Below are 25,911 nucleotides of genomic sequence, written 5' to 3'. Positions count from 1 at the left end.
TTCCCCTTTAGGAAAAAATTATTGTTTTTCCCCAGAAAAAAAAAAAAAAAAAAAAAAAAAAGATTGAACATCGAGGAGAGCTTGCACGTCCTCAGTATGTGCAGCGGTCAGAAACCAATAAAGTGTCTAGTGTCTCAGCTAATAATCTTTCTGCTGGCTTTATGCAATCTACCTAACATGTTTATCTCTTGTAAACAATTGTTCTGCAGCTTCCATGGAAGAAAATGAATTACAGTGAAAAGTTAGAGTCCAAACTTCCATATTAGTTTTAACAATGTTGCTTATTGTCTTTATTTGAGCTTACATTTTTGATTTTAATAATTACTAAAATTCTTGATTTTTTTTTAAATCAAATTTATTATATGCATATTTTTTCCCCTTTCATCGGTTTTATTTATGTATTTTTCTTTTTTTTTTTTTTCCTTTAGCAACTAATGACCATCAGGAATGAGGCTCTGGACATTCAGCTGAAGGTTTTTGAGGAGCATAAGGAAGAGGACATGATGGAATTCTCTCATAGATTGGAAGACATCAGGAGTGAAATAGAATATCCTTGTTGAAACTGAACAAAAAAACAACATGCAACTCATATTTGATTTGATGTATGCTTGTGTTAATTTCATGAATTCCAAGCGGACGTTCTCATGGCCAACCCGTCCCGAGGAAGTGATGAAATTCGCTGAGCCAAAACACAAATCCATGGTTTTCTTATTCTTTCTTATTTCATCTGCCTCTCCAGTTTTTTCATGTGAATATGCAGTGTTTTCATTAATCTACAAGTCCTTGACTCTTTGTACTGATGTGGGAGATGTATTCAGTATCGTGTTGAGCATGGTGAAGGACAGCAGTGCAGAGCCCCATTTCCTCTCCATCCTGCAGCACCTCATGCTCATTCGCAATGATCACTTGATCAGGTAAAAACAACGTCAGCCACAGACGACATTTAGTCTGAATTGTATATTTTTTTGTTTTGTTTTTATCGGTGTCTCAACTTTCTCATGTCCTTTTATTTTAGTGCTTCAAAAATTTATTTTCTGTGAAAATCCTAACTCTTCAGCTCAATAAGGAGTTTTATGTGTTTACACAATTTGATTGCAATGAAGGCTAATGTAGCTTTGGGATATTTTCTTCTCATTTTACCCAGCATCAAATGAAAGCAATGATTTGGGTGGATTTGAGCACTGTTAAAAATGCATGCTGGTTAAAAGGTCTGGTTTTGTGGGGGTCCAACTCCCTCTGTCTTGAGCTCTCTCGATGACTTTGGCTAACAAAGAGAATGCTTTCTCTTTCATCTCCAAGCCATCTACAGCAGCAAGGGCTCTGGAGCATTTCTCTTCTCTTATTAGAGGGAATTTTCAAAGGCTTTTTTTATGTTGGTCCACTCACAGCTGGGTTTTACCTGAACCTTAGGCTGATCAAAAAGGCGGAGCTTTTGTTCTCAGAGGTATAAAATTTATTACCTGCCGTTTTCCCCACCCAGAAATTACACATTTGTGGTCCTTTGCTCTGTCGGGATAAATTTCTTCAGCTAAAACCCAAGCAAAGGACACAGAGCATATATATTCATGCCTCTCACAGTACTTTGAGTGGAGTTGCAGCTGATAAATAATTGAACAGTTTAGACGCTTTTCTCAGCGAGACTGGGCAATTTTGATAAAATTGCTGAACAAATAAGCAATTGCAGCCATCAAATAAAATTTACATTGCTAACTAATCCACATGGTCAACATGAAAGTATCCACTTACAGTCACACTGATTTTTACATTAGTTTCACAAAATTATCAAAACATGCTTTTCCAATCTTATTTTTGAATGCTGATTTAAAATGAGCTCCTATGAACTCACCTTTTTCCCATTCTTCTCTTGTCTGGTATCGGCCATCAAAGGGATCTGATGTGGTGTGAAACTCTAATTTGTACTAAATATCTTTTATTGTTCTTGCTCTGAGAACTAGACATTATGTATCTTGGAAAACTAATTAGGTTTTTACAATACTGTCATTTTTCTTTTGTTTGGAAAGGTCTTAGACTTTTTTCTACAATTACCTTTTTCCTCATGTTTTTTCATTCTCCTTCGCTCTTCATCGGGACATCATATTAACTTGCTGTAATGTCATTGCATAACACATGACATTATAGCATGCTTTGCTCTGAGCCTTACTTAACTGTGTAGCTTCAACAAAGCGTTCTGTGAAAGATGTAGTCTGTAATGTACTGACAGGGTTTTTGCATAAAACATCATACAAATTATTTCATTTTATCTCAATTTTAGGAAGCCAATCGGGTTGTTAGATTATTTGTGGACCATATGGAAAACAGAATCCAATTCAGCAATTGTTTTTTGCACAAGTGTAAGAAAGTAATCGAAAAATGCGTGGGCCGCAACAAGGAATGTTAGCATTTAGAAAATTTACCTTTAAGTTTGTGTAGGTCATAAATTGCGTCTTATCTATGCACACAACTACTGATCAAGAACGCACTTTAATACGAGAGAGAACGATTTCTGCTGTATGCCAAAGCACAAGATGGTCTGGAGGTGATCGACACTCAAATTGCACTGTTTGTAAATGCTTTGTAAATATCTTAGGTTCTGCAACAATCTTTAAAAGTCTTAAATATAACTTTCTTTAACATACATGAACCAAGAGTTTTGTTTGTTTTCTCTACCCATTGACTGGAGACCTCTATATTACTTGTTGCCCCAGATCCTTAGGTTCTTGAATATACTAGCTAATCTAAGGTCTTAGGATTGATAAAGCAAAGTGAAACCGCAAAGTTTAGTTTCCTTGGACTATGCTGAAAGTCTGTGTTTCAAATTGAGAATTTGTGTTGTGGGGTAATGCTGGGAAAAAATGTCAACAACAGAAGAGGACAGTAGTGGTAGTCCTGCCCATGACACATATTAGCTGTTTCTTGCTGTTGCTGTGGCACCCAGTGAGCCGTTTTGTTCAGCAGTGAGTCTGACATTTCTGGTGAAGATGACATACAAATGACTTATAGAGGAGTCAAAAGATTGAGAAGTCTGGATCACAGCACGTTATTTTATCTGAAAGATGTGATTTTTGTAAAGATATAAGATTTTATGCCATGCATAGCCTAAATGTTCAACCACATTTAGCAGTTTTTTTTATAACTTAGAATAGAATCATTTAAGACTGTCTCTTGCAATATTTAAAGATCTTGCTTACCTTAGATACTAGAGTTATTAAATAAAAGACCTCCAGCAGTACTATGCATAAAGTGGGATTATTTATTTTTTTTTTTCTTTTGTATTCAGGCTGAATTCCCTTGATGTAGTCGATCACACTCTTCAGTTCTTCAGTTTCATCTCCAGTCTTAGTTTTGTTTTAGAAATGGGTTCAAACCAATATCTCGTGCTGCTCACTATTTATAAGTATCTCAATGTTTATTAATGATTTGGTGTAGAGGAGATTAGGACTCTCTGTGGCATTGTTGTAAGATAATAAGCAGATCAAACAGTTTCTCACCCACTTGAATTTGCTCCGTCTCCCCCTGGGCTGCATGTCAGCTGCAGTTTAATAAAATATTTCCTAATGCAAATTAGTGCTTGGCCTTGGTTATTTGTGGGGGTCATTTGATATGATTTTTGTGCTCCGTAGTTTCTAATGGGTTATCATGTATTTCCCAGGTTTCATTAAAATACAAGTTATGTTATGATGATTTGTGTGTGTGTGTGTGTGTGTATATATATATATATATATATATATATATATGTTGTTGGCTGTGATGACCAGCCAACAACAAAAGAAAAAGCAAAAAATAAATAAATACATCTTTCTGAAGCTTTATGATGAAAAGTAATATTTCTTGAAATGTGTTGTTAAGCTAGTACCATGTGGCCATCAGTGGTATTGGAATTCACAATTTTACCCACTGAACCAATCTTTAGTTAAATTTGTTGTGTTTTTTTTATTTTTTATTTTTTATTTTTTTAAATCTCCCTTGACTTTCTTTCTCATCTTGACTTCCAGGCCCCAATACTTTAAGATCATTGATGAGTGCATTTCTCAAATTGTGCTGCATCGCAGTGGCACTGACCCCGACTTCAGTTACCGCCAGCGCCTAGATGTGGACTTCAGCCACCTTTTGGGCAAGTTTAACACCTTTGGCAGTTCATCACCATGAAAACTGTTCTGTAAAGAAGTTTGACTGAATTGAACTATTATTTTCTTTGAAGAGGTGTGTGTGGACAAAGCTCGTGTTGATGAGTATGAACAACGAGCCTTAGAACTGGCACAGAAGGCAAGTATAACAAAAAATATATAACATAGCAAACTATGAACTTGAAATTGGTCTTTAGTAGTACATTTGTGTAAAATTTGAGTTTCAGCTGTGTGCATCTGATACATCTATCGTGACTGACACTTCAATGACCTTGTGTTTTTACTTGACTTAGCTTCTTTGTTACAAGCTGTATCAAAAGCTCTGCAAAATATATGTGATGAGAACTTTTACCACTGCATGCATTTGTTAAATAATGGTTAACCATAATGTCATTTGTTGAACTTTTAGTAAAAAGTTGAAGTACTTTAGAGAATCTGATTGATTAGTCGCATTAATTCAGTTTTAAAGGTTTTTAACGGTTGATCTGTGTTTTCATTTTAGTTTGATGAAGAGTTTCTCAGCAGACAAGAGGCACAAGCTCAGCTGGCTAAGTGCGAAGAACAAATCGCTGAACTCCAAGCAGAGTTACAGGCCTTCAGGTCCCAGGTATACAGAGTGGACAGAGTGTTGCATATCAGTGTCTTTGTCATTGCAGGATGTAAGGTGTTTGAGGATACTAGTTGTAATTCCAGTTCAAACCTTGCAATTTTAGATAAGAGTTACAATTCAACTTTCTTTTCATTATGAGATGTCCTTGTTATTTTTGGGCTGTGCTATGGGGATGGTGGTGGGGGTTTGTCCACTGGAGCCTGCAGTTTGGTTTGACATGGAGGCTGCTCTACTGGCTAGCTGACACTAAGTCTAATGAGAACACTGACCGGTCCTCCATGTTGGCCATTTCTAATTCTCCGATCTCTATCCCATAAGAGGAAATTGTTCTAAAAGCAATTTATTCTGACAACCCCCTTCAGCCTCAACCACCTCCCCCCGCCCCCTCCCAATTACTCCAGAGAGTTACTCCCACACCATGGCACTGCAAGATAACTACACACTCAGAGAGCGGAAGAGAACTTCCCTTTTTTCCTTGGTAATTTTTCAATTTGAGAGCGCAAACACTGAGTGAATACTCAAATAGTACCTTGGTTTAGATGGTGGTGGTATGTTTAGTCTGGTTGCACACATGCACACTTTGTGCCTTTGACTGTGTCCGTCCACATCTTAACCTCCCCCAACACTCTGGAACGAAAGGCTTTTCTTTTTCTGTAGAGGCATTGGCAGAGTGAGGGCCCTACGTTGACCTTTAGAGTGCATCTTTAATATAAAAATGGCACCGTACACGGATCAATAAGCGATTTGCTCTCTGCAATACAATTTGCAAAGTTTGTAGGCGCTGTAATAACATTAGAATTTTTACTTTGGGGAAATAAAAAAACATTGTAGTTATATTCCGAACAGAATCAGGACTGTTTAATAGGATTTTGCTTAACATAACCCACCTCTGCCACAGTGGTTGTGAGAATAGTGGGTATGAGACAGCAAATCAGAATGTGCTCTCCACACTCGACATATTCTGTAGCTTGTCTGCTTTCATTTCCCCCCTCTCATTTTATTTTGAGCGACGTGAACTCCCTGTTGATTGCAGCGTTTAACACGCTGTAAAAAAAAAAAAAAAACAAACAAAAATGTGAAATTCAGCAAAATTTTGTCCTTGCTCGACAGGGTGTGGGGAGAGTACGCTTTTGACTTTTTCCATGTCTTGACATTCACATATGTAGACTACACATTTTTAAAGCAATAAATGAATGAACATCTAAAGATTTTATTCCAGAATAAAATTAGGAAAACAGTGTTTGCTTTCACAAACACCCAAACTTGTAATATGCAACACAACCTCCAGCAGTGATGAGGTACAAAAACATGACACATTTTGGTAGATTTTGATTTTGAACTTGGAACAGCAGACTTTTGATTTCAGTGAAAAAATATTTTCTGTTTATGTTTCTTTCCATTTACGAATGTTTTAACATTTTTGTTGATTTCGTGCCCAGTTTGGATCAGTGCCTGCCGGTCTGACATCCGCTAAAGCTGGAACATCATCACCATCTCCTGCATTCGCATCTGTACCTCCAAGCTCTGGGTCTGGATCAGGGGTGCCGTGTCCCCCACCGCCTCCGCCGCCTCCTCCTCCGCCGCCTCCTCTGCCTGGATGTCCTCCTGCACCTCCTCCACCCGGAATGCCTCCTCCGTTTGGAGTCCCACCTCCACCTCCTCCAGCCTTTGCAGGTGGTTTCGGTTCCCCAACCCACCACACGCTGCCTTTTGACCTCAGGCCAAAGAAGGAGTTCAAGCCCGAGAGTTCAATGAAGCGCCTCAACTGGTCGAAGGTTAGACTTTGCGTGATGTCATGAATATCGTCCCAACTGTATCCTTACACATCTTGCTGGAGTTTGGTGAACAAAAACTTTTGGAGACGAAACAAATAAATCCAGGCCACACGTTATTAAAAGCGACTTACTGTAATCTTCTACTTAGTTCATGCTGTTTTTGGCAGCGTCCAAACAGTACAGATGTTTTCCAGAAAAGGAGCAATCTTTTTTTTTTTTTTCTTCCGTGCCAAGCCAGTCATTACTGAAAATAACAGATGATCAGATGCTTTTGTCACAGCAGCCTTCTTGGTACCCCTGCAGATGTTCTTCCTCTTTTGAGCAATATTAGTTGATACCACAAGTGGTGTTAGTTTGTATATTGATAAATAATTTACACTCACATTTGCACCACTGCAGGTGTTCAGCAAACTAAAACATCTGCTCCAAATTTCAAGTCAGTCTTGTTGAAAGGTAAGAGAATCAAAGGATGTGATCTAACTGTTGGAGACCTCAGCATATGGCTAAGTTTGGGACAAAGATCTTCTGAAAGTTTTTCAATAAGCTTTCAACCTCACTACGGCTCATTCACTACAGGGTTTACATTTTTTTCATAACTGCGGTAAAGTGTAATTCAAGTGTTTTTATCTTACTTACAACATCATCTTTAAGTTTCCCATAACTATAGAAGTTTGCATTTACCCCCGATTTAAAAAAAAAAAAAAAAAAAATTATATGTAAATTGCTGTTTTAGACTATTGCATTACAACAACACACCATCTGGCCATAGCTTTATATTCTAATCACATTGTATTCTCATGTTTACTGTTAAGAAGTTTCTTAAAATATTACTAGTCTGATTTCTTTTTTTCCCTTTGCCTTTCTTCTGTGGATACATCTTGTCAACTAGAAATTGTCTGTCATCACACCTTCCTTTAACATTTATAAATTCTATCTTTGCACTTTTTTCGCCCTGTAAGCATTCATTCCTCTCATACTGAACCTCATCTTGGCTGTAGACAAAGGTATCTTGATTTCAACCAAAAGTGTTTTCAAAAGAGTCTCTTTAATCAGTCTTTTTTTCTTCTGTCAAACACAGTGCATTATCATTCAAATTCCGTGAACTGTCTCAGGAAAAAAGGTTTCACTTAAGAACCCCGCTGCAAAGTCCTGCCTGTGTTTTGGCCTAATTTACACGAGTTATAAAGCATTATTTAGAAAAGTGACTACTTCTGCAAGTGATTGCTCTGCTGAAGTGGCTCTATCATGCGTTCTATGTGTCCTGATTGCAGTTGCAACTTTGTTTTCACTGTTGATCGGGATGTTGCCGTCTTTGCTAGGATTCTGTCTCTTTTGGTTCCATTGATGTTATTTTTTATATATATATATATATATATATATATATATATATATATATATATATATCTCTTGTGGAATGCAACAATCTTGGATAATTGCACAATGAAGGAGAATGATACTTTGGGGTTCAGAGGTCATTCTACAGGAATGCTTGCATGATTATTCAAATTTAAAATTACAGGTGCTCTTGATGGTGCTTCAGTGAATGCACCTTTCCAACTTATTTGTGATTCCAGTGGATTCACTCCTGCTGCATTAAGCATGTGTTATTTTACTCTTATTTTTATTGAGGTTGTCTAAAATTCTAAAACAGAAGGAAAAAAAAAAGGAAAAAATACTGGGAATTCCCACTTAAAATAATGTCTTTCTAAACAAATAAAGTGCATTATTTTAAATCGATTGCTAAGTGATTTTAGACGTTTTAGAACCGGGACTTCATGGACATAAGTGTTTGTTAGCATATTTATAAACAGACCCTTATTTCTGAGTTGACCACTGATATCATATAGCCTACAACAGCAAGCTTTTGATTAATGCAGGCTTGCTGAGGGCAGATTAAAATCTATTTTAGTATTTAATTTGTTATGTTTGTGTCATTACTCTTTTTAATACAGCTTTTCCGATAGTATGGTTTCTGATTATGATCATGCATCAGGAGTTCTGGTGAATTTTATTCTGATATGAATTTGTGTTTTCAGATTCGTCCACAGGAAATGTCAGAAGGCTGTTTCTGGGTGTTGGCTGATGAGGACCAGTATGCCAAACCAGAACTCCTCAACAGAGTTGCTCTTACTTTTGGCTCACAGAGAACAGGTCAGATGCTTTTAAGTTTTTATGTTTTTTTTTTTTTTTTTCAATATGCATAGTCACTTTCCATCTGCATTGCCTGCGTATTCTTTGAAGTTCTCAATTTGTCATTATCTAAGAATATCTTTGCATTTTTCATGCGTTTTTGACGGATGTTAATAACTGGTCTACTCATCTGAGCAGGCTCAGTGAAACTTTTCCATAAAAGTTGCTGCTGTTTCAAGTTGAGAACGACACTCTTGAGCTTACTAAATGAATTTCAGTATAGATTTCTCTGCTTCATAAAACACCACACGGTTACATCCTTGAACATTTGTATGTCTAGTAAGACCTGCAATATTCATGTACGAGATGGTTGGAGTGATTAAAGCCAGAGCAGGAAGTAGCTAGAGATTTTATCACTTTTGTCCTCCCCTGTGTTTGGTCTATTAGTCCTGTCACTGATGATTTATTCACGTCTTGTGTTTTCTTTCTTGTCAGTGCCTGGCTCGCTTATGCCAACTTGAATTATTCATCCAGGTGTTATCTACCTGTCACAACTCTATGCTGCTGCTCTCAAGGTGCCGAAAACCCACCAACACACAGCTGCAAGTGTAGTTTCAGACCGTCAAAGTGTTGAATAATACAGCTTGAACTAAATGGTAAACAGACATACAGGTATCTTCTTGGGAGGTCAAAAGGGAGATACAGACAGGGAAAAAGTTTCACCTTCCAAGAGACACTTTCAAGCCTTGTTCCGCATGTCTTCTGCATGCCTCAGCGCTTACAACATAAGCAGTGCATAGTGAAATGAGGACTTAAAGTTGAACCACCATTGTTGCTCGTCTGTCGCCAGAGAGCTCAAAATTGCTGCTCACTGTAATCATAATATATGAACCGTAATAATGTTTTCAAACCCCAACTGACTAATTTGCTCAATATTTTTTCCACTGTTGGGTCTATGAGAGAGTCAATAAATATCTGTCTACTTGAAAATATGGTTGAACAGAGTTGTTTGCAGTTTAGTGGTGCAATTCCACTGTAGGTGTTCTGAAGCAGCCTATTCAGTAATCTGTAGCTTTTGTCTTTACCTTTTTTTGGACAGCGTTTATGGGGATTGGAGTGTAAAAAACGCAGCAGCATACTGTGATCAAATATTTAGACTCATCTCAGCATTTCCTTGCTAAAAAAGATTACAACCTGCAAGTTGTTTCATAAAGAATTTGATTTTAACCAAGTGTAGATAAAGACTTGAAGAAAGTTTTATATTAATGACAACTATGAAGTGATGTTGGTAGAATAAACAGATGATTTGTCTGTCTTAGCTGCAGTGGAAATGTGCCTTTTAAGGTGGACTGGTTATCTTTAGTTGATTTAGTTGAGGGTTTTACTGGCAAAAGTGATGCATAATGCTCTACTCAAGTTGAAATTGTAGAATTACCTTGTATAACTTTTCTAATAGACATCTTATGTTTTAGATTATATCATCTCAAAACCCAAGGACATAATTAATTCTTTAAAACTTAAACTAATGAACCTAACAAAGGTTCAAAGGGCACTTCTTGATTTTTAACCACACAACGATTCACAGAGGAGACAATTTCACAGATTTAAACATTTTGATTTTCAAAGTCGCAAACTCTTTTGAACCCACTAACTGTTCCAACTTGAGTTGAAGTACATAAAGTACAAATCCGTTGTGTTTTTAACTATCTGTTGACAGTAAATTTTAAATTTAGTTGCATTTAAATAAAAAGATTTAAAACAAAATAAAAACTCTACACTTATTTTAAATGATCCGGTTTTTTTTTTGTTTTTTTTGTTCTGCAATTATTATTTTTTTCGAGCCCCACCTCAGGTTGAAGGAGAAACATGGCTACTGTGTCATGCTGTCAAATCCAGTTGCTTCAGCCCCTGTGAGTCAGTTATTGAACTCTCATGCATACGTGCTTGTGGGCTTGTAGAGTTATTAAAAATAGCCTTGTAGCATCATGTTTCATCTCACTTAAGACCAGCAGCATCTGGATGAATATTAAACATTAAAAAGGAAACGGCATTAACACAGTTTTTGTCATTAACAATTCATTTTTTGGCTTTGCAAACTTCTTTGTTCTTTTGTTTCTCGCTTCTGCTTTCTGAGTGAGTTCTTGCCAAACTGTAAATAAAATGCTGGGTTTGATTTGTTACTGGGAAATGTTAGCGAGACCACCCCCCTCTGTGTTAGCAGCACGCCTATACTTTTATTAACTATGAACAGAAAATATACGACAATGATGCATGATTGATGCATTACTTGAAAAGAATACTGGAGTGCTCCAGGTTTAAGGGTGACCTAGATGTTGTGGATTTGATGAGAAAATGTTTATTTCAGTTGTTGGAGACATGAGAGTTGATTCTTGACTTGGGGCGAAAGACTTGAGATTTGACTTGGATAAAAGAACGTGTAAACACATCTGAGTCATACTGCTTCTCTAAAACAGGACTCCCGATTAAAAAGAGCAGACAAACAGACAAATAGTCTTGTCATTCAGTTTGTCTGGCACAAAAGACCTTGGTCTAACATCAGGCTACTTTTGGACTTGTAGTGAATCAATCCTGTAAGCAAAATTCATGCTTATAACTATTAGCTAGAAATAGCTAAAGATTGACGGGTTTTTTTCTGTTTCTTAGTAATAATCCCACACTGCTTTTAAATACTCTCAAAACTTGTCAAACACTTTCACTGTCACTGCAGTTAACTTCACCTTGGGCTGCACAATATATCCTACTTACAGCATTTTGTCATTGCCAGTATTTGCATTAAGCATGTTCACTTTTTGGAGTGCAGAATTTGTGGATTGTTGCATATTCCATGTGTCTGGATTTCATGCTTTGCATGCTGATATTATATTTGGCCTGTTGGCTCAAGTTCACTGCAGCCATGTGCATAATACCTGACACAGGTGATGGTGTGCAGAGATGGTGGGAGGCATTGTGGTAACAGAGGACAAAGAAGGGAGGAAGATGCACCAAAAGGAATTATAACATCGTCTAAGGAACAGAAGGAAGCCTTGCACAAAGGCCATGGTGTATGCATTTTTAAAGACTCGCTAGCCGACTTTCCATGCCTCAGGCATGACAAGATGACCAATGTGGTGGACTGCAGCAAAACAATGCAGCCAAAGCCTTATACAGTTGGAGAATCAGCTTTCTGAGTTGAGCTACTAAAAACACAGACTGCCAAAGAAACATAAGCAGCATCCTTCCATCACATGTGTTTGTCTGTAAGGGGATGGCCTAAAAGAGGAACATTAGAGCAATCATGAAAAAAAAAGGAGTAGGTTATTTTTTTGCAGCCCTGTAACAAAGCCAAGAGAGTTTAAAATCACTCCATATACATCAGGACCTTACTGAGTAATTAATATGCTACACTTTCATGTCTTTGAACTTAACTGAATTATTGTTTTGAGGATTTTGCACGATCCTTCAATGTGACTTGTTCCACTTTAAATCCTAAAGAAAATACAGATTATCCAGATTTGCCTCACTTTATTAACTTGGCTGCGTCTAGTTTTAGTATGTAGGAGGCTCTGTCATGTCTTACAGAATTATCGGATGGTATTAGAATAAACTCGAAGGGAAGCCAAATAATTGAATATAAAACTGAATCTGACCTTAAACTTAGACTTATTTTACTGTCTTGGCGCAAAGACGCAACGGTGAAATTTGCATGCTTGGGAGGAAACTTGCAAACGGATTCATGTGTGTCGAGCAGTTACACATCTTTAGATCTAGTAGTGCATATTGCACTAATATCACTACCAGGCTTCCTGCCATTTTATATTCTGGTGACTTTTCAGCAGATTACAGGTCTCGACATGAACTACATGATATTCAAGGTTTTCCAATAGAAAACAAAGTGTAAAAACCATGTTCATATTTTGCTTGCTAGGAGGCAGCTTGTTTTTTTGTTGTTTTTTTTTTTGTAATTTTTTAAAAGTGATCTTAAGGCGTAGTTCTCCTGAGAGACAGAGAGGGGGGAAGAGGGTTTGCCGCAAAGCAGAATACAAATTTTGAGGATACAAGTTTCATAGACAACCCTGTGCTTGTCCTTCGTGTGGTCTTCTCCAGTGAACTAAGCAGCTTTGAGTTGAGAAGCTACAGAACTTCAGACGCGTCCCTCCTGTTTCTGGCAGCTTCCTTTTATTTCTTAACCAGACGGTTCAAGGCGAGCAGCTCATATCCCTGCTTCTCTACATCTGTTGCTTTAGTGTAACAAAGGACTATCTACCATGAGACCTCAGAGCAGCAGGGATGTCTTGTTGAGCATTCCGGAGTGCATGCAACCTTTTGATGCATTTGACTGGCAGTCAAACTACGTTTTCCTGCATGAAGAACTGTTTACTGCTTTCTGGGCTCTTTATTCACATTTTTAGAGGCTCATCACAGTGGACAGTGCTGGATTTTAAAGTCAGTTTAATATTTTTAATTAATAAAGATGACTTCACTGAGCTCTACAACATCAAACATTGGTCAAACATATACAAAAGTGTATCTCATGTTTTTACCATGATGACACTCTTCTGCACCCTAAAGCCATTTATAACTAGTGCTTATTTAAAGTTGTCTATCTGTGATATAGGGCAATGTGCCTTTTGACTACCATAAATCTGGGTATATATATAGTTGGGCTGCTGTTTGTAGGAAGAATGTGCAAAGCTTACATGTTTTTTAATTGCAATTCTTTCATCAGCATCTCAAATGGATGCTCTGAACCTGACGGTAACAAGTTGCAGATAAAATGAGACACAATGGATTCATTTTACTAAACCAAATAGCAGCTAGCAGTTTGTTTTCACTGTCCTGCTGTGTTGTGCTGACTCCCAAAGCCCAAGCAAAAATTAAATTAAATTATATTAATTGCTGAAAAAAAATAATGCAAATTAGGCTGTGTTGGACCCCAGTTTCCATCTGATATAGCATGCTCTTATCACTTTGTGCTGTACAAGTTTAATATGTTGTCACCTTGGATTAAATAGACTATGCAGGACATAACCTAGGTTGTATGACTATGTGGATAGCCGTCAGCATGGAGAGGGTAAACATGTTGCTTTTGGCAGTTGTAAAGATTTAATTACCTGTTTTTATTATTGCTGTTACTGGTGTGAAGAAGGAGGAAAAAAATGCATCCACACACTCAGCAGATGATGTGAGAAGGGCGAGCCCATCATAACCTTGGAGTAAACAAATCAACACATGTTTGTACACATACATAATTAGTGTCAATCAGTGCATAGTTAGCACTAGTTGCTTTTAAAGTTCTTTAAAGCTGTTTTTTTTCCTCCTTTTCAATTAGCACATCGGGCACTGTCTGTGTGTTTCAGACATCCCACCTTTTCTGGTGAAAAGTGACAGACTAGCTTCACTGCTGACGGCATCATTACATCCAATTTCTGGCTGCTCTGTGTTAAGGGCTTTCAGCAGCTCATATTGTTATTGTTGTCATTATAAAAAATGTGGTTAATGAGCAATTATGTACTCCGACTAAAAATACAGCAAACTCACAGTTTATGTACTGTTTGGAACAGCTCTCCTTGTGAAGACGAGCACATATATGATGTTGAGCATCTCGGCAGAATAGAGAATCAAAAAATCTGATCTCGAATAACATATTTTAATTAATATTTTTATTTTGTAGGCTTCTTTTAATAGTATTAAAAATGAAATTATTTATGTGGGCTTAAATCTAAATTATTTTTATTCAACCAATAAGTTTGTTTCTGATTGAAAGACGGGGATCTCCCAACAGTTGAGACTTTTTTTTTTTTTCCTATGGTAATGGTGGTTATGTGCTTCCCTTTAATTGAAGTGCAGGAAATCATATTAATTCTGTGATTGGATAAAATTCAGCATAGTCTCACACAATGCGAGTAAAATAGCCTGCCTGTTTTGACCAGCATGTCAGAACACAGGCAATTTACTTTTGAGAACGCCGTAAAAGCAATAGAAAACTCAAAGCTTTCCAAAATGCCCTGAGCAACTGCTGATTTGGTCAAAATGTTGGTAAAATTAATAAATATGCCAGTAGTATGAATGATTTTGGTTGTAACTGTGAGGGCCATAACCTCCAAGATAGGAACACTGCAGTTTTGTAGATTTATGGACATAAATATTTTTAGACGTTTTGTGGTCTCCAGATAATACCAGATGTCAAATGTTTGGTAATCCCATGATTTTTTTCTGTTGCGGTGTCAAATTGACATTTTTGAGGTGTGTCTGGTAGAAACGGGGAAAGATAGTTATCAGATTTTCCCCCAGAATTACTTGTTAATGCTTTGGTGAGCTTTTGACCTTTCTTTTCAGACCAGCAATGTTGTTGCTAGTTCGTTGGACTTATTTTTGTCTTGTGAAAAACATTGTAGTATTCCATTATGGTAGCGCTGCCAGTCTACGTTGTTCAGAACCCAAAGTTAAATGTGAAATCTGATGGCGATCTAAAATACTGAACAATAACCTTAAACTGTCCGCTTGGAGACTTGGACATATTAAGGTTTTACAGCAGTACTGCCACCCCAAACACATTAACACAGCAAGGAAACATAAAACTTTTAAAAGGCCACTTCTTTTGAATTGTGAAGGAGCAAATACTAGAAAAAGCAGTTTCTCTGAAGAGTTCTCTAACTCAAAATTGAGTCAGAGAAGCCATCTCCAACCCTGCTGTTCTTGTATATCCCTCTGCATTTTATCCCCCCCGTCTGCTCACTTGTAGCAAAGCAGATGCTTGTCCTGTGTAATCTGAAACAACGGTAGACTGGTGTCTGACTGCTTGATTTCTCAGAAAAATAAAACGTTATTTTCAAAGCAGCAGGAATCGGAGGTATGGAGTCGATCTGTGTGTAGTGGAATGAATGTCAGAGATGCAGCGAGCTACTCCAGATCTCTTGGACAAATCATTTGGGGATCTATTTCAATAAAATTAAATCAGATGTAACCATTTAAGATATTTGCTTTTTTCATTTATTTAAATGATGCCAAAAAAACAAACCTCCTTAGAGATTTTGCATAGTTTTGTGTTGACCAGAGGAGCCAGACTTTTTAAAGCCTCTTACAAAGAAAAGAGTTGTTTACTGACAGAGTATTAGAAGTTGTGTCCCAATGATCTTAACGTCTAGAAGTATGTTATTTTAACATGAGCCAGTTTTCTATCCCCCCCACGCACATGTATGTAAGCTGCTCAGTACTTTTGATCCTCATTCAGAAATTATTTCTACACTGACCCTGTGTTTCTACACACATGGGCAGTTCATGGCATTACAACCCCAGGCACGCAGTCCTATTTCTTCCTACTTGTGTCCTGAGATGTTATCATTTTCCCTAGCGTAAAGCTGAAAGGTTATATTTGTTTATTTCACAAAGATTAAATCTTCTATCATCTGTGGAACAATTTTTTCCCATAAACTCAGATGAAGAAATAAACTTTTAGATAAATGGCTGTTGAGTGTAACGTATATATTTCTGTCATTGTTTGCCTTTAGTGTCTAGAGTGAGTAAAGGAAATACAATTGCAGTGTCAGTAATAAACTGGTCTCAATTGTAATTCTGCTACAATCAGTCAAGCTTATACTCTCAACTTTCTATACGGGTGATGTAAGAACAGTGACGAACAGAACTGGCTCCTAAAGAAATAAAAAAGTATAAAATATATGTTCAAATTTTGGTTGCACAACAACAGTGCACAAACATTATTTATACACCTGATAAAGTTCAATTGCTGAGCAATATGTTACGCGTTTCCTCTTGTAATTTGATGATTTACCTTTGCCACTGAGCAGCAACTCTTTGAATGTGGAAGACCTACTTACCATCGAATTTTGTTCCACCCACAGATTCTCCATCATGTTCAAGTCAGAACTCTGGGATATTCAAAATGTTAATATTACTTCAAGTCAGAAGAAAATTGTTGGTAAAGTTAAGATTACTTTAAACCTAAAGTGACCAGGCGGGTGCAAACTTTGAAGTTATAGTGGCTTTGTCTCATCTACGACAACAATGTTTAGGAGTGTGTTTATGTGAATGTTTCTAGACTATGTGAGGTCAGACACTAATGTTATAGTAGAAGACTGGGCTCATTGTATTTGCTCTAATTCATCCAAACTGTGCTTTTTAATGTTGAAATCAGGAATCGGTGAAAGTCATGGACCTTGCTTTGGGCACTAGTGTACCATCAAGTTAAAACCTAAAGGAGCCATTATCAAACTGTTCCCACAAACATGGGAACATTTGGAATAGTCCAAAAATGTTTTTATGTACTGCAGCAATATGAGTTGATTTCACTGTAGATGAGGGGCCAAACCCAACTCCTGAAAAATGATCCTACACCTCAATCCCTTCTACACCAAATGTTACTCTTGGCAAATTGTAGCCAGGCATGTGCTGTTCCTCTAGCAACTGGCAAACCCTAACAAAGAGGCATGATTCAGAAATCTAGAAAACGCGTCTCTACTGCTGTACAATCCAGCAGTGGCGTGCTTCACACCTCTGCATCTGGCGCTTTGTATTGCTCTTGGTTATGTAAGGATCTTTATTAGGACTAGCTGCTCAGCCATGGAAACCCACACCACATTGTTCTCTTCATGCTTGTTCTTGAGCTAATATGAAAAAAAAAAAAAAAAAAAGACATTAATTTTGTATGTATGCTATTGCCTTGGCAGAAAGCTGCAAGTTGTGTGTACCGCATTTCTCAACATACGCTGCTCTGATTTACATGACCTACTACCGTATGACAGTTGTTCCCAATAACTTATACTTTGTCATATTTGATAGTTTCAGAAGTAGAATTGAAACTAGATGCCTTATTGTTAATATTCAAATAATGTCAGTCAGTAGAGAAATTTGCTTTTACGGTGACAGTAAAATACAATTAACATTTTTAAACAAAAAAAATAAGTAAATAAAAATGGAAAGATGGACAACTCAACTGGAATCAAGTGCAAATAAGAGCTCAGGAAAATTTACTAGATTTAAATTCTTGTTTTATCAGATCACACAAAAAGTGTGATCTGATTTGAAAAAAATGTTTTGAGGGAAGTTTTAAATTTCTGCTTAAAAAAATGTGCTTAATGTAGTGTTACTGTACACTAGCTACTTTACGGGAGACTTTTTTTAATTATTGTTAATATTTTATTTTTTAATTTTTTTAAGCATGCTTCATTTAACTTTCAATAATTGCACACATCCAAAACATGTTTCACTTCCTTTAAACTGTATGTTAGTGAATTTCCACATGACTGAGGTTTATTAAATCTCTTTTTCATAAATACTTTTTAGAATCTAATATCTTCTTTAGGTTGTTTATATATATTTTTTTTTTTTTTTTTTTACCTAAAAATGCAAAACACTTTTTTTTTCTTTAACCATTGTAATGAAATTGGGCCAAAGGTACCTTCGTATTAAGAATCTGTCAGACAATATTAGCACATTAATGCCTGTAATGATGGAAACCAATCTGTGAGATATTATGTTTCATTCAGATGAGGTCTAAACGGCTCCGACCTGTGATGTCTGACGTAATTACGCGACTGTCATCATCAGCTATCAGTTTCATTAGAAACTGAAAGCGCTAATCTCTGCTGGAACATTAAGTCCTTTTGTACAAATCGACAGAAATTCAGCAATTTTCTGCAATTACAGTAAACTCTGTTGTTTTTCTTTTGACAAGTGCGTTTTTGTGAAGAAATACAAACTGAACCTAATCTGTCTAAGCTCATTCAGTGGTTTGTTACACGTCTATTTTACAATGCAGCGCTTTGGTTGTTTTCTCTTTGCTAACAAACAATTCTGAATCAGTGCTCACTTCAGACATCACTAACATCTTTGTTTCCCCTCTTTGCTCTGTTTCTGCTTCTTTCTCTTTCTTGTCTTGCTTTTTTTTTTAAATCCGGCTTTTGCGACTGAACTTCTGCTTCGCTGCATGCTGTGCTTGATTTGGAACAGAAACAAAAGGTGAGTTTTGTTTTTAAATGTATTGCAGCAATTGTGTATTGCATGTTCTTGGTTGCTTATGGTTTATTTTTTTTAATTTTCCACAGTAAGGACAAATTTAAAGACTGTTTTATGGTGATGACTTTGTGATATTTTATTGACAAACCAACCTGACACAATCTGGATGGGATTAAAAAAAAAAAAAAAGAAAAAAAAAATGAAAACCTTTAAACTGGTTGTGGCACCCTCATTAAGTACAAAATGGGATTTAGTTAATGCAGCTAAATTTAGATGCATTGCATTTATTAAGATTCTCTAAATTTACAATACACAATTAGTTTTGATGTATGACCAATGTAAACCCATAACTTCTCAGTTTAGAACATCAGATTTGTTTGTACATTTGTAATTCCTAGTGGAAGTGCTTATGAGGTTTACTGCAATGTTTAAACAATTCCATTAGTCATGAGTAATATTTATTGTTTTTTTTCAGTTTTTACTGAAACAATGGCTGCCTTAGAAGCTAAAATGTTAATTTGAATCAGTATGGTGAGATGTAGCAAACTTGTTCAATACGTCTGTAACTAATGATTTTCTCAGATTTATGCTCATCTCTATGGGTGCTGTTTATTTAAGATATTTCAAATAATCAATGAACTGGTGCTTGTGCTTTGATTTCTGTTAATCTATAAATCACAGTAAAAGGAATATTTTTGTACCATGGATGAATTTGCTCTTTAATCCCTTTTCTATTGTAATAATAGAGGTCCTTTTCTTCTAGGTTGTTTTCTGTATTTGAAATTGTCAGTTGTGCCAATTATTGCATGCACTTTAAATATTCCCACATCCATATCTCAGTTGATGTGTAGAATATAAAGCATTTTTTTTCCTTTCATCACTTTCACTCATCAAAAGATGACTGAGCGATGAAGCTGTTGCTGGAGCGTTTGAAAAAAAAGAACAACAGTGTGAGAGCTGCCCTTTCCTGGGGGCAGCTAATAAATAAGATCCAATTATACAGAACCCACAAAGATCACTTTTTTTCTGTCAGGATGCAAGAATGCTGGTGTAACCTAAACCAATTGCAAAGTTGCAATCCAAGAACAAATACCCACAAATAGTAGTTATAATGGAAAGTGTTATGATTATGTATTTCTTTTTAATTTTCTAGTTATTTTTCTTACCCATTACTTGCATATAAATGTTTAGGTACAGCCTAAAAGTAATAGATGTTTCATACTAACAATGTCCTTTCACTCTGAGAAAGATATTTCTAATTGATAGAAATGTGTGAGTTTTAAATAACCTAGTCACTCAAGCATGATCTATTAAAAAGAAGCGACAGAAACTGTTTTGCTCAATTCAAACTTTTTTGGATAAAGCTGCACTTCCAAGTATTGGGTTAAAAAATAATTTGCTTGTTAAAAAACTTTTACCCTACTTTTCTTACATTATTCTTTTGAGGTGTATTTTTAAAGACACTAAAATCAAAGTTGAGGAACACAATTCTAACAAGCTAAGATTAGCTGGTTAATTAGGCCGACCATCTGTTTGGGCAGCAAGCCGACACTATGCTGTTTAACAGACACGCCGCTCATAATTGACAACTGTAGCTTCAAACAGCATTACATTATTCAGAGAGCTGTTAATACACCTTTATCTTCTATAGCTGTTTCTTGTGAAAGGAAGTACATACAAACAGCTGAATTTGTCTTTTCTAAACAGAGTGGCACAGCTAAAAAAAAAAAAAATCATAAAATATTATTATTCAGTGTTGCCATAACTATTCTCATCATTCTCTTTCATGCGTATCAAGATATCCCGATCAATTCATGAGCCTTAACATCTTGACCACAAAGACCAATATGATATGTGAGGATAAAAGACAGTGAAACTTAAGCTAACTCACTACATAACTGATGACCAGAATTTTAGTGCATGGAAACAACATAGTTGAACCCTCAAACAGTATGAAAAACCAGCACAAAGCACACCTTGTGATGAAAAAGACGGTAACAGGTCACAGCCATTTTTTTTAAGAGTTCTGAATGTCCTTTCATTTAATTTTCAAAAAGATTTACAGTACATATCCCCAGTAGCAGGTTCTTGCACCAACACATTATTAGAATGACAGGATTGTACATCTCAGACTTGACCTGGAAAAAAAAAAGTATCAAAGTTATAAGGCTTCACCTCAATAGTGGATATATAAATAAACCAATCAACAAAATCTACTACGAAAGTTATTTTTTATTTACACAACATGCATCTGGCTACCTACTAATACAGATTACATATCCACAATGATGTGGTTGATGAGGGAATTTAATCTGGGTGAAGTCATTAGCTGTTTATCATGCCTGCTCTCCAGTAACGTCAAAGAGAAAGTGATCTTCAAATAAAAGCATAATAAAACTAAAGTAAACTTCCTGTCAGCCAGTGTAAGTGTGTGGTTAGTGAGGTGGTTCTTTGTGCCCCAAACTCAGACATCAAGGGTTATGCAGTATAAACGCTGGTTATCTTTGTGTTTCCTCCATGATGCTGTGTGTGCAGAAGACTGGACAGAAGATAAAACAGCAGCAGTAAAGTAGCATTGCTAGTCCTGTGCATTTGGCGTTTTCACTGGGTGAAATGTAGCACAATAGTGGCATTAGAAAGCAATCACAGCACATTGGATTTATGTGGCGAGAGATGCAGAGGCTCAAAGAAGTGGCCCTTCCATTGTTTGGCTCACATTTATAGATCAGAAATTAGATAAACTTGTTCCATGTACAAATATGGCATTAGTTTTATCCTCACAAACATTGTAATATTGAATATGTAATCTTATTGAGCTCACTGCTCTTACTTGCTATGTTTATTTTTATATTACAGGATTTATTACTTATTGAGGTTATGTTTATTAATGGGCTGGAAAATAATTGAAAGTCGATCTTTACTTTGAAATGAGTTGGTGTTAATTATACATCACCATTTAAAAGATTAAAGGCTTGGAGTTGGGAAAGTTGTCAAACACCGTTACCCTCATTCTGTTGGGGAAAAAGAAATCAGGTGTTTAAACAAAGGAGCTTTACAAGTTTCCGTTTTTTCATGTAGTTTCTAGATATCATTTCCTGTATGTTATTAATGCTGTGCTCTCAAGATCAATGTAGCCTGTTAAAGAGAAAGTTGGGTAACGACAAGTTCGTTGCTCACTACTGGCACGCTGTAAGAGATAATTAGACAGCCCATTTCCATATAAATATAATGACCTAGGAAGATGGCGTGTTTGTGTGGGCTCCGTCAGTCTGCACAATGCATATTTGTAGAATACTTGATGGAAGAGGTGGTGTGTGTGCGCGTGTGGGTGCGTGTGAGAGGTTAAGCTCGTATGGGTTGTTTTGGGAAGTGAAGGCTCCCAGGTGGAGTTAAAGTCCGCGGTCAGAGCTGACAGCTTGGTGTGACTTGTCAAACGACGTGACACATTAAAGAGCCATGATCATTCAAATCTGAGCTTCAGTGCTGTCAACCTTAACTACAATAACCCTCAAAATACATCCAAGTTGGACCCACTTAACATATCCACTTAACATATCCGTGGTGGATAATATGTCTCTCAAAGGTGGGGAAATTTCTCAGAAATTCAGGAGCTTTCGTCGTCTGCTGTGTGCAGAACTTGATAAGCTTTTGAATTACAATGAGACAAAAGCAGCCGAGAAGAGGTTGGTGGACACCGTCGTAGGAATTATGGCGGATTGAACATCAGAGAAGGTGGGGATGAAATGACAAGAATAAAGTGGTAGTAGGTGGCCTTGTTTAAACTAAATACCTCCAAGTGGCTTTAGAAAGTGAAGTTATTACATTCTCATTTACCCTCAATTTGTCTTAAGTGTAAAACCTAAATCACCTCATTACTTTTCTCGTTTCTGCTGGATTTTATTCAAGTAAAATGTAACGTATATGTTGACACAGGAGGACTTCGAAATGTGGTCAGATTACTGAGGTTAAGAGATAGAATTAGCCTCTAAAAGGATGCAAGACTGCAAATGCAGTTTGTTATGAAACACTCAGTGTATCTGAGGATAGCAGCAGGATGTCTGTCTCACGCTGTCTTGCAGTTAGTATTTCTCTCTACGGGTACATATCGGCTCTGATCAAATGGACTTTCTCTCAGAAAAAGTCTGTCTTTTTCTTCTTTGCTTTTTTTTTTCTCTTTACCCCTCCCCCCCACTCACTTCATGCTTTTTACTTTGACATTTTGAAGAGCACCATTAGTTCTTTAATGAGTTTTTGTGTGTGGCTTCAGAAAATCTGTGCCATTATGACACATATCATCAAATGCAAAAATCATTAAAGGCTTTTCATGTCGCTGCTGAAAAGGGAAGGTCTGATCACGTAATGCACACATTGCAAACATGGCAGTCTTTAAATGATGTCCATCCCATTATATTCCTGTTCAGCATATATTAAAATGTGTACATAACACAACTATGCCAAATTGCTTTTATGTTGCTTTGACAGCACATCAGTGGGCCTTACACACCAATTACCTGCACCTTTTAACATTGTCTTGAAATGCTTGAAAATGTCACCAGTTTTGCCTCAAACACTCATAGTCCTCACAAGCTGTTCGCTCCCAGTTTTGTTTTTTCCCCCCTGCATTGTTAACCTTGTCATGCTTTTCCCCCCCATTTTTCCTTTTTTTTTTTCTTTTTACTCCTATATTTTCTTTTTCTTGTTCTGCCTCAGTGTTTCAGGCATCAGCACTTCAATATGATCCCGCTTTGTTTTTTCTGTGTCCTCGTATCACTAAGGTAATGGGCGGGCTCGTTAAAAACATATTTGCCTTTGCGACTTTATATTTTACTGTGATTTTTCATGTGCAGTGCAGGTTTGTGTACGCAGTCTGGGAGGGGGTGTTAAAGGGTGGGGGGCGATATGTTGGGTGGGGCAGGAGGGGGGAGGGGGGGGGGGGAGAACAAATTACTTCAGTGATGAATGATTTAGGCTGTCATCAGTCCACTGAATGACTTGGGAAATGTTAGGGTGGGCTTAACAACTGTTAAGATCACACTTGTGCTGTCGCTGTGAAAAGAAATTGAGATAACAATGCTTCAAACCTGATATGACAGCTGTCTGAAAATACTCATTCAGCTTACAGACATACACAAACATATTAAGGGGGCAATGGTGCATCTTCAGGAGTCCTATAGAGGGCACTATTCCACTGAGAATAAAACTCCTGGTGAAATTCATACCCACAGGCCAATACACACTGATTAACAAGCTTCTAATCAGTCATGAATCTTATTGTGTCAGTGAACTTCAGTCAAGATTTGCAAATGTATTTTGTAAAAGAGTATACTTACTTGTTCTCTCTATGGGATAGATTTTTTTTTTCTCTTTATAAAAAGAAAACAAAAAATGTCTGTGATGTTGTAGATGTTGGTGCTGACACACAAGTACTTTTAGTGATCTTGGTGCAGCAGGAATAGATGGAGAGGGGAGGGGGAGAAAAAAAAAGCCTAATGAAGTCTGTTAATTTGCTGCTATCAGAATGAAAGTCTCAGACTAATTATGGCCCTGGGTCATCTAGTCTTGATCACAGGGAGAGGTGGCCCTGCATGGTTCACTTTGATTAGCTCACTCACAACACAGCTCCTTCACTTCATTACTCTGATCTCCCCGGCTGTCTCACTTTCGCTGGTGCTAGCACAGCCGATGGGGCGGATGCTCCATGTGCAAATAAGACAATTGTAGCCGTTCTCGCATGGCTGTGCGCACCAATGCCGAGCTGTGTGCTGCGATAAGGCAGCGAGAAGACGTTAGGGCAGGTATGTAGAGCTCAAATAACACGTGGACGTCCGTTTGATGTCTCCTGTGCTTTCTTGTACTTCCTGTCAGACTGACTGAAGTTCAGGGCTTAGTGGAATTTGAACCATACAGCGAGTCAACAGTCAAATTGTGCAGCCTGTCTGACTATTCTTCTCCACTCTGTTGACTGTAGACTTGACAGATTTGTCGGAGCGCTGGATTTGTTCACTTGCTGCAAGCAGCCCCCTTCTGTGCATCTGATGTCTAGTAGTGAATTTTGCTGCAGGCAACCGTGTGTGTGTTATATATAAATATGTGTGTATTCCAGTTATAGCTCATCTTATGGGGAGCTAAATCTGCTTGCAGCCTAATCACAAAGAATGTTCTAATTCGCGAGTGTATATAAGTGTAATTTAAAAGTTAGTCTCAGGTCAATTTTGGCAAAGGTTTGGCTAGATGCGAGTCTGTCGGCATATCTCTGTAATGTCCTATGAAGGTACTGATATGTGTCTAAGTGTGTATGTGGGGGTTTGCTGATTCAATTGTGAGGCCATATAAATTAACCCGGCGAGAGAATTTATAAGGCCCCCTTAATTGTAGTGATTTAAACCTTACCTGCATGACTACCTTGATTGGTTATTAGAGCCAACACAGTGATTAAATTAGCCTTTGAAGACAGCTGCCCTCTCAGTCTTTCTTTGCTGTGTGCTTGTCTGCCTTTCTGGCAGAGACGGTTGTGTCACGTGTCTAGCTATAGCAGCTTCAGCTAAATAAAAAGTAAGACACAGATCTAAAATAAAACTGAGGGCCAGATATGCAAATATGCGTACACACACTTTTGATCTCTTGCTTGCCAAAAAAAACTCACATTTGACCGATTCGACCCAAGTACTACTGCCGAAGGCAGCAGTCGCTGGCTGCCGTTTGTTGCAGTGTTAATAGATGCAGATTGTCAATATTTAAACTAGGAGAATAATTACGTCGCAGCCTATTACCTTTGAACTGACTTCGCCTCCAAACAGTAGCTGTTCTATTTTCTGTGCTAGAAATGGAAAAGATACACCCATTATCTTATAAATTTGCCAATTGCAAAACTAGATCATAAAATGATTCTTAACTTTTTAAGCAGTTCTGATTTGAAGTGGAAAAGTGGAGCTTGCTAGAACCAGATTAGTAAAGGAATCCATAATTGCAGACTATAACATATGTTAAGTCAGTACTAAATCAAAGGAGAGTATGATAAGCTAGAGTATATAAATAAAAATCTATTTATTGTATGTATACAATATTTCAAACAAAATGTAATGTGATAAAGTTGTTTTATTTAAAACAGAAAATAAATAAATAAATAAAAAACTGACCTGTTGGAAACTTCTGAGGCATAAGAGCCACAGCTCTCACACCCCTTGCTTGCTACTCATGTGCACCACTACTGCAGCATTTATGCAACTGCTGCTCAAAATCTACAGCAATGAGCCAATAATAGGATTACTTAATTTCATGTAGCACTATCATGGTGCTTTGT

At 37.1% G+C, this 25,911-nt stretch overlaps 1 protein-coding gene across 7 annotated transcripts in view; it reads left to right on the top strand.

Moving 5' to 3' along the window:
* LOC106956203 (protein diaphanous homolog 3-like) overlaps positions 1-25,911 on the top strand; it is a 170,846-nt gene that overhangs the window by 30,699 nt on the left and 114,236 nt on the right. For 5 of the 7 annotated variants that reach the window (XM_015046878.1, XM_015046880.1, XM_015046883.1 and 2 more), the window contains 8 exons: positions 429-547; positions 798-914; positions 3,993-4,111; positions 4,199-4,263; positions 4,627-4,731; positions 6,174-6,509; positions 8,546-8,660; positions 18,606-18,614. In XM_015046878.1, coding sequence (XP_014902364.1) covers positions 429-547; positions 798-914; positions 3,993-4,111; positions 4,199-4,263; positions 4,627-4,731; positions 6,174-6,509; positions 8,546-8,660; positions 18,606-18,614 — 985 coding nt within the window. The remainder of the gene's footprint in view (positions 1-428; positions 548-797; positions 915-3,992; positions 4,112-4,198; positions 4,264-4,626; positions 4,732-6,173; positions 6,510-8,545; positions 8,661-18,605; positions 18,615-25,911) is intronic. The other 2 variants (XM_015046884.1, XM_015046881.1) reach the window with 1 other exon arrangement.

Source organism: Poecilia latipinna, unplaced genomic scaffold, assembly GCF_001443285.1.
Source record: "Poecilia latipinna isolate Pla-1442-1.1 unplaced genomic scaffold, P_latipinna-1.0 Scaffold796, whole genome shotgun sequence".
Classification (NCBI taxonomy): domain Eukaryota; kingdom Metazoa; phylum Chordata; class Actinopteri; order Cyprinodontiformes; family Poeciliidae; genus Poecilia; species Poecilia latipinna.
Note: the sequence above shows the minus strand (reverse complement) of the source record. Positions and strands in the feature narration are given on the sequence as shown.